We start from the raw sequence: 8754 nt of genomic DNA, 5'->3' as shown, positions 1-8754 counted from the left end.
CGTGTGTTTATAGCCTATATGTGCCCTTAAATGTATCATATAATGAGACAATTTTCTAATTTTTTTTGAATTTTTCTTCACACTTTTCTACAACACACATATAACGTATTTCGTTTGAATGCCGACACAGAACATGGCACTTGAGGTCAGACAAATCTCTGTGATATGTCTGGCAAATTTCACATTTGAATGGTTATTCACCCGTGTGAATCAATCATTTTGTGCCTAGCCAGATGGTGCTTAATTATAAAGGTTTTTTGGCAGATTTCATTTTGAAACAGTCTTATAACCGGTGTGTAATATCAACCTTAGTCGCGAGGCTTAAAAAGATCAACAACAAAAAAAAAAAAATAATAAAAAATTACAACGGTATGGTTTTTCGCCGGTATGTATCTTCAAATGTCTGAGTAAATGGTGTAAGAGTTTGAATTTAGATTTTCAGACCTTTCATTAAAACCGGCTCAAAACTGCGACAGCCACGGCTTAAAAAAACTTGTAAACAGCTGTTGGCCAAGAGTCATTCGATCCTAAGCCCGTGTTGAGAATCCGTTTTCGAATCGCCCGTGAGGCGGGGAGGGAATCCGGTCCGTATTACGAAACCCCCGACGCTGATTAGACACCCCAATAGTGGTTCGGCGGTCTATTGTCTCGTCCGGAATAAACAAATAGAAACGCCCGAGGGTCAGGCAAGAGTTCTCATTTCTCTGAAGCATAGCGCCATGTCTGATCTCTTATTATTTTCGAACAATATAATATCCATTTATCATAGGGAACACATGGAAAAAAATCCAGTCAAAATCGAACCGATGATTATTGAGTTTAAATTATACAAAAAAATGCGCTTACAGCTCAATATATTAGTATACACTACTTCCGAGAGGCCGTTTTTTAAATATTGTAAATTGTAATAAATGTTTAAGTGTGAAACGTGTCCAGCGTATTTTAAGCGGAGACAGGATCGTGAGAAATAAGAAAAAACATGCAGGCGTATATTTTTCATGCATCATGACGTGTACTTCAACGTTCAGTTACAGATCTGATCGTACTTGTCATAATATGAAAAACGTAGAAATATATTTAATTATTTTATAAAGGAATCGTTCGTGCATATCATATTATTGAAATAGCACATCAATTGTACACAGCCTAATGATGACCAGACCAGACCTTCAATCCAATATGTTAAACCTTCGAATGCGGTATCCGATATCAGTAAGACCGCGACGGATGCAATTGAAAGTCATCCGGATTCTACAGGAGATTAGTTTTTTTTCAATTCTTACATTTTCTTAACTTAACTATTCGAAAAATCACAATTATTATAAACAGTCTACCATTTCGATATCATATTACACATTATCATTTATCAGGCAAGACAATATCATTGTAATTTATGTATTATTTAAATATTGAATTAACACTGCCCACGCCGCCGTCGATAAACGATCGGCGGCCTGTAATCGTGTTATGCAGTGACGACAAAAACGTGCCGACGCTGAGCGCAATAAAACAATGCCGTCGACGTTACATCGCCTTCTTCGATATAATTTCCTCATTTTCGGCGGACCGTCAACGCGTACTTAACGAATAATGATAGCATTGACAGACAAATAGATTTTTAATGCTGACTCCGTGTGCAACAACGCGATGTGTGAAAAATAATTGAAAATGCGTATGTCATTGACATTTTATAGGATATGGTATCAATGAACGACAAAACGCAGCCATCGCCGCCGATGACCACTAACATAATAATTCACCCGGTAGCGCATCCAACAGTCGCCGGTACAGCAGCGCTACCTGTTGACTCAAGCGCGTAGTATACGAGAATTTAAAATAACTAACTACTGAATATTTTATATATATTTTTTACAAATATAGAATGGGGCTCTCCGATAAAATACAGTATTCATATTAAAATTAAAAATATACAATATAATTGTAATCACGTTTCATTAGCATTCAGGTGTTATCAATGACTTACATGGATTTTACGATTATAATATTGTAAATATAGATACAATGAGATAGTTTTCTTTTAATTTCTATTTGAAAATTCAACATGAAAAACAAAAAACCTTCATACCCATGTTTATATTTTGATATGTTAGGCTTACCACTTGTAAGACGGAGGCAACAATTAATGAACGACTAAAGTCATCTTAAAATAATATTATTTGGTCCGGGGAGAGAGTCCGCCATCCACAACCTGGGCATGGCACGGCCGATACCCACGGATGCCCCCGGATATTTTGCCACGCTGATTTGACAACCCTAGTGTTCGGGGCTCTATTGTCTCGTCCAGGCGACCGGAATAAATGAAAATAGAAACGCCGGAGGATCCGGGAAGAGTTCTCATTTCTCTGAAGCATAGCGTCATGTCTTATCTCTAATTATTTTCGAACAATATATCCATTTATCTATAAAATAAAAGCGATTTAATTTATTTGATAATTTAAGAATATAATTTACTATGAAATATGAATTGTAATTAAAATATTTTAAATTTAAATTATTTCAAGTCACTATGTATATGGACAGTTGGCACACCATAATTGGTAGCATGGCTAAATCATAATTTAGTGAATTTGGTCTAAGATAATTCTCGTATATATATTATTTTTTATTTATTTACTGAGTAAATTGTCTACAATTGTTAAATATATAATATTGCAGTATAACAATATTATGTGTTTTTAAAATGTTCCCAGACCTTCTAGCCATTTTTTTTTTAACCAACAAAGGTTTTATAACACGACTTGTTATACAGTTTGAACCAGCGTATGCTGGCCCCAGACACGGCAGAGTGGACGATACTACGGACGGCGGCTCCACGGACGGACGGCGGAATGCGGCGTACGTTGGCGGCGGCGGAGGCGATACGAGTGAACGGATAGCTTTCCGGGACCATGTGTCAGTTTGAACCACCTATTGCTGGCCCCAGCCACTAGTTTGTCACCGGTCCGCCTTGACTCGTATACCGTGGGTATGGCGAGGTAACTACGGAGTTCGTTTTTCGATGTCTAGTCGTCTCTCTAGAAGTGTATATATGGACTATCGCGGCGGCTTCCGTCTGCGGGAATGGCCGGTAGTAGTGGGTATCTTTTGTTGGTATTAGGTGGTATGGTATATTTACCACTGTGGGTGGTGTGTTATTGCTTTTTTTTTTTTCTTCATTTCGTTGTTGGCGTATGAGCAGCCGTGTTTCCTTATATAATTCTTTTTCCCTCTGCTTATTACTGATTTTGTTATGGAGTGAAGTCTGAGGTGTAGTATGAGGTATTACCCCACTGTCCCTTTTCTCTGCAAGTGGAGGATGTAGGTTTTGTTGAAACGATTTCTTCATGCTAGATAAGAGTTTGTCCTCCTCTTTTGTAGGGTTTTCGGTGGGTGTTTCTGGTGTCTGTCTGGCTCGGATGGTATCCGGTATTGTGAATGTCGGTTCCAATCTATACTGTGTGAGCTTAGCTGCAGCTTGTCTATTATATTTGGCCTGTGCTTTTAACTGTATTATAGAACCCATTGGTTGCGTGACTGTTGGTTGAATCCGCTGAATAGAAATATCGGCCTGGTACTCGCTGTCTAGTTCCAGATATTCCGGTCCGAACAGCTCAAGTATCCTATCCGAGTGGTGTCGGACATTTTCGTGTTCCATGACTACTCCTAGCGTTACTTAATTTTGATGGCCTATAGGAGTTAAGAAGGTCATGGTCACAAACAGGTTTATTTAATGGTTTAATTAGGATGAGTGAAGGATTGATCCACTGGGTATACCAGGATCAGGAGGAAAGCACAAGACTCCATCTTGGGCATCAGACGGAGTGTAATAAGGTTCAGTATTTTTTTATATTGCACCGAATGACTTGTCGACCTTCGTCTTCTAACATCACAGTGTTGTTATCGTAGGTTTGAATGACAGTATATGGTCCTTTGTAAAGTGGAAAGAATTTGTGTATTCCATTGTCTTCTGCTGAGGAAAGTTTGTGTTCTTTCACTATAGTACGCGAGGCGAAAAGTGAGCCGCGATCGTCGCGCGCCAAGCGGCTATTTTTCGTCAGGGTTACTCCGCCTATTCTTACTGTTTTCCCGCCTATAAAGTAATTTCAAACGACGTAATGTAGATTTTTTTAATAAATTATAATAAAAAATAAAAATAAAATACAAATAACACAAGTAATACATAAAATACAAATAACACGATTAATACATATTATAATACATTTTTTTTTAATTAATCATATCGTCTTCATCATCGTCTTCGTCAGTAGAACTGTCGCCGGGATTAATTGTCATTATAATAGGCTCCAAAATTTCATCTCTTAATCCTTCTTTCACCAAATCGTCTTCTTGAATTTTATCGCAGTGGTCGCCACATTTTGCCCAATCTTCTGCTGTGACTGCATCTAAAGCACTATTTACTAACACTTCTATATCTGCCATTTTGAAGGTGTTATTTTTTTCCGCGACTTTACCCTTAACTTGCGCCCAGATTAATTCGATTGGGTTATATTGGCAGTGGTAAGGAGGAAGTCTTACCACTTCATGGCCCATTTGAAGTGCAATTTCGTCCAATTTATATTTTTTTTCTTTTGGAATCGTCAATTTGACTTTTTCCCGTAGTTCGCTTAATGTCTCTACTGGAGAAAAGTCTACAGATTTGTCTTGTAACCATTTTTGTACATCTGCCTTTCGAGTATTTGCCTTAGGATATTCTTCTGTTAAGGTAGAATGGTATGAGGCATTGTCCATTACAATTATACAAGGTTCTTCTAAATTGCCCAACATATCTATAAACCATTTTTGAAAAATGGTGGCGTTCATTTGAGAATGATAGTCTGCCTGCGATCCCGACTTGCAACGAAAAACCAGTTTTGAATTTTTGACAAAACCAAATGAAGGTGACCCAGCATGACACACAATAAGCCGACCGCCCTTTCCAATAGGTACTTTTAATCCTTCGGTGTTGTCGGAGTTTTGCCATATGTGTCCTCGCGTATGATTTTGGTTTACCCATGTTTCGTCTAAGTAAACTATTGGCCTTGTATCGTTATTACGTCTGAACTCGTTCATTTTTCTCAAAAACTTAACCCGAGAACAAATAATATCATTTCTTTCCATTAGAAATTTACGCCCATCATTACATTTTTTGTATTTGAAATTTAAACTACGCAAAATATGTCGCACGGACCATTGTGAACCCGAATAATTAATTTTTTCATGCAACGCTCTCAATATTTTTGCACTAGTTGGATACTGACCATTATCATAAAAACTATGAACTGTTCTTCTGACAACTTCATTGTCAAAATCGTCTAAGTTGGTCATAGGTTTGGCACGTTTATAAGATTTCCTTGGAGACTTAAATGAAGAAGGTTCGGCAGCTAGTTGATTTTCACCCACAGTCATTTTTTTCCCTTCAGCACAAACTCGTTTAACACAAGCAAGACTTACGCCACACGCTTCAGCAGTCATTTCACGAGTTTGACGAAAAAAATTACTAATTTCTGGCTTACCTTTGTCACCAGCCAATGTTTTGAAATAATTATAAACATGAAAAATAACTTTCTTCGTTTGAGAATGTGTGTCTTGATATGCCATTTTAAAACTATTTTTGTATACGAGTAATTATTAAAGAAATAATTAAAAATACTATTAACATTCAAACTTTAAAAGCGCGCACTTTAAAAACCAACCATGTAAGAACGCGGGAAATATGATTACAAACGTAGATAATAAACGAATAAAAACACGTGTAAATTCGTATCTCGAATGTCGAATGACTAACCAAACCTTAACAAAATATTGTGGTATGCAACAGCTGCAGCACTACCCCCTACTGCTAAAAGAAAATAAATTGGTCTCCAAAATACAATCAATTGTACAATAAATTACCACCTGCCGTTTTTAAAATGCGCGCCAGCTGTTTCCATTGCACACAAACGTAGAACCCCTGAAACCAGAAAAAATGACCGCTTGACGCGCAACGATCGCGGCTCACTTTTCGCCTCGCGTACTATAGTACCTTTTGACCAACTTGATACTGTTGAAACTTCTTCCGCTGATCTTTGGTTTTGTTTCTGCTTTCAGCCTTAGTGCGTAATCTTCTTCTTACGATCTCGATCACTGGTTCATCGTTGATTGAACAGTCGTAGTCTGGAAATTGAATGTTTGGCGTGATTTTGGTATCAGGTTCTTGTCCAAACAGTATTTGATATGGTGTACACCCAGTAGACTGGTGATGTGAGTGATTAATCCAATGGAGTATAACAATATTATGTGTTTTTAAAATGTTCCCAGACCTTCTAGCCATTTTTTTTTTTTAACCAACAAAGGTTTTATAACATCGTGTACAATGTTTGATAATTTACGGTGGTGCAAGGTTGTATTCGGTATAATACAGTACAGTGGCGTAAAATACATTTGATAGTAGGCAAGCATTGGTCTAAAACCTTACTTATATTATAATATCAGAAAATCACAGGAGTAAAGAGAATTGCTACTTATATAAATGTTATGAAGATTGGATCAGTTTTAATACACTTTTTTGATATTCTCGAAGAACAGTATATAAAACAGAACCATCCCACGATACTCGACCTTTATTCTGGCTCATGGTCCGCTCAAAATAAAAGTAAAATTAAACAGATTTTTATTAATTGTATATTGGCAAAACATTATGTTTATGTTTTTATGTCGATCAACGTTTCCGTTAGTTCGAAACGTGTGTTTATAGCCTATATGTGCCCTTAAATGTATCATATAATGAGACAATTTTCTAATTTTTTTTGAATTTTTCTTCACACTTTTCTACAACACACATATAACGTATTTCGTTTGAATGCCGACACAGAACATGGCACTTGAGGTCAGACAAATCTCTGTGATATGTCTGGCAAATTTCACATTTGAATGGTTATTCACCCGTGTGAATCAATCATTTTGTGCCTAGCCAGATGGTGCTTAATTATAAAGGTTTTTTGGCAGATTTCATTTTGAAACAGTCTTATAACCGGTGTGTAATATCAACCTTAGTCGCGAGGCTTAAAAAGATCAACAACAAAAAAAAAAAAATAATAAAAAATTACAACGGTATGGTTTTTCGCCGGTATGTATCTTCAAATGTCTGAGTAAATGGTGTAAGAGTTTGAATTTAGATTTTCAGACCTTTCATTAAAACCGGCTCAAAACTGCGACAGCCACGGCTTAAAAAAACTTGTAAACAGCTGTTGGCCAAGAGTCATTCGATCCTAAGCCCGTGTTGAGAATCCGTTTTCGAATCGCCCGTGAGGCGGGGAGGGAATCCGGTCCGTATTACGAAACCCCCGACGCTGATTAGACACCCCAATAGTGGTTCGGCGGTCTATTGTCTCGTCCGGAATAAACAAATAGAAACGCCCGAGGGTCAGGCAAGAGTTCTCATTTCTCTGAAGCATAGCGCCATGTCTGATCTCTTATTATTTTCGAACAATATAATATCCATTTATCATAGGGAACACATGGAAAAAAATCCAGTCAAAATCGAACCGATGATTATTGAGTTTAAATTATACAAAAAAATGCGCTTACAGCTCAATATATTAGTATACACTACTTCCGAGAGGCCGTTTTTTAAATATTGTAAATTGTAATAAATGTTTAAGTGTGAAACGTGTCCAGCGTATTTTAAGCGGAGACAGGATCGTGAGAAATAAGAAAAAACATGCAGGCGTATATTTTTCATGCATCATGACGTGTACTTCAACGTTCAGTTACAGATCTGATCGTACTTGTCATAATATGAAAAACGTAGAAATATATTTAATTATTTTATAAAGGAATCGTTCGTGCATATCATATTATTGAAATAGCACATCAATTGTACACAGCCTAATGATGACCAGACCAGACCTTCAATCCAATATGTTAAACCTTCGAATGCGGTATCCGATATCAGTAAGACCGCGACGGATGCAATTGAAAGTCATCCGGATTCTACAGGAGATTAGTTTTTTTTCAATTCTTACATTTTCTTAACTTAACTATTCGAAAAATCACAATTATTATAAACAGTCTACCATTTCGATATCATATTACACATTATCATTTATCAGGCAAGACAATATCATTGTAATTTATGTATTATTTAAATATTGAATTAACACTGCCCACGCCGCCGTCGATAAACGATCGGCGGCCTGTAATCGTGTTATGCAGTGACGACAAAAACGTGCCGACGCTGAGCGCAATAAAACAATGCCGTCGACGTTACATCGCCTTCTTCGATATAATTTCCTCATTTTCGGCGGACCGTCAACGCGTACTTAACGAATAATGATAGCATTGACAGACAAATAGATTTTTAATGCTGACTCCGTGTGCAACAACGCGATGTGTGAAAAATAATTGAAAATGCGTATGTCATTGACATTTTATAGGATATGGTATCAATGAACGACAAAACGCAGCCATCGCCGCCGATGACCACTAACATAATAATTCACCCGGTAGCGCATCCAACAGTCGCCGGTACAGCAGCGCTACCTGTTGACTCAAGCGCGTAGTATACGAGAATTTAAAATAACTAACTACTGAATATTTTATATATATTTTTTACAAATATAGAATGGGGCTCTCCGATAAAATACAGTATTCATATTAAAATTAAAAATATACAATATAATTGTAATCACGTTTCATTAGCATTCAGGTGTTATCAATGACTTACATGGATTTTACGATTATAATATTGTAAATATAGATACAATGAGATAGTTT

At 36.9% G+C, this 8754-nt stretch overlaps 1 protein-coding gene across 1 annotated transcript; it reads right to left on the bottom strand.

The window, feature by feature from the left end:
• Positions 1-4227: 4227 nt before the first annotated feature.
• LOC132932583 (uncharacterized) lies at positions 4228-5598 on the bottom strand. Its single transcript, XM_060998962.1, has one exon. It carries the CDS (start codon positions 5596-5598, stop codon positions 4228-4230), a length of 1371 nt encoding a protein of 456 aa, XP_060854945.1.
• Between the last annotated feature and the right edge of the window lie 3156 nt (positions 5599-8754).

Source organism: Metopolophium dirhodum, chromosome 1 (genome assembly GCF_019925205.1).
Source record: "Metopolophium dirhodum isolate CAU chromosome 1, ASM1992520v1, whole genome shotgun sequence".
In the NCBI taxonomy this organism is placed as follows: Eukaryota; Metazoa; Arthropoda; class Insecta; order Hemiptera; family Aphididae; genus Metopolophium; species Metopolophium dirhodum.
Note: the sequence above shows the minus strand (reverse complement) of the source record. Positions and strands in the feature narration are given on the sequence as shown.

Excerpts from the sequence above, each read along its gene's own strand:
- LOC132932583 (XM_060998962.1), bottom strand. The coding sequence starts at position 5,598 with ATGGCATATCAAGACACACATTCTCAAACGAAGAAAGTTATTTTTCAT.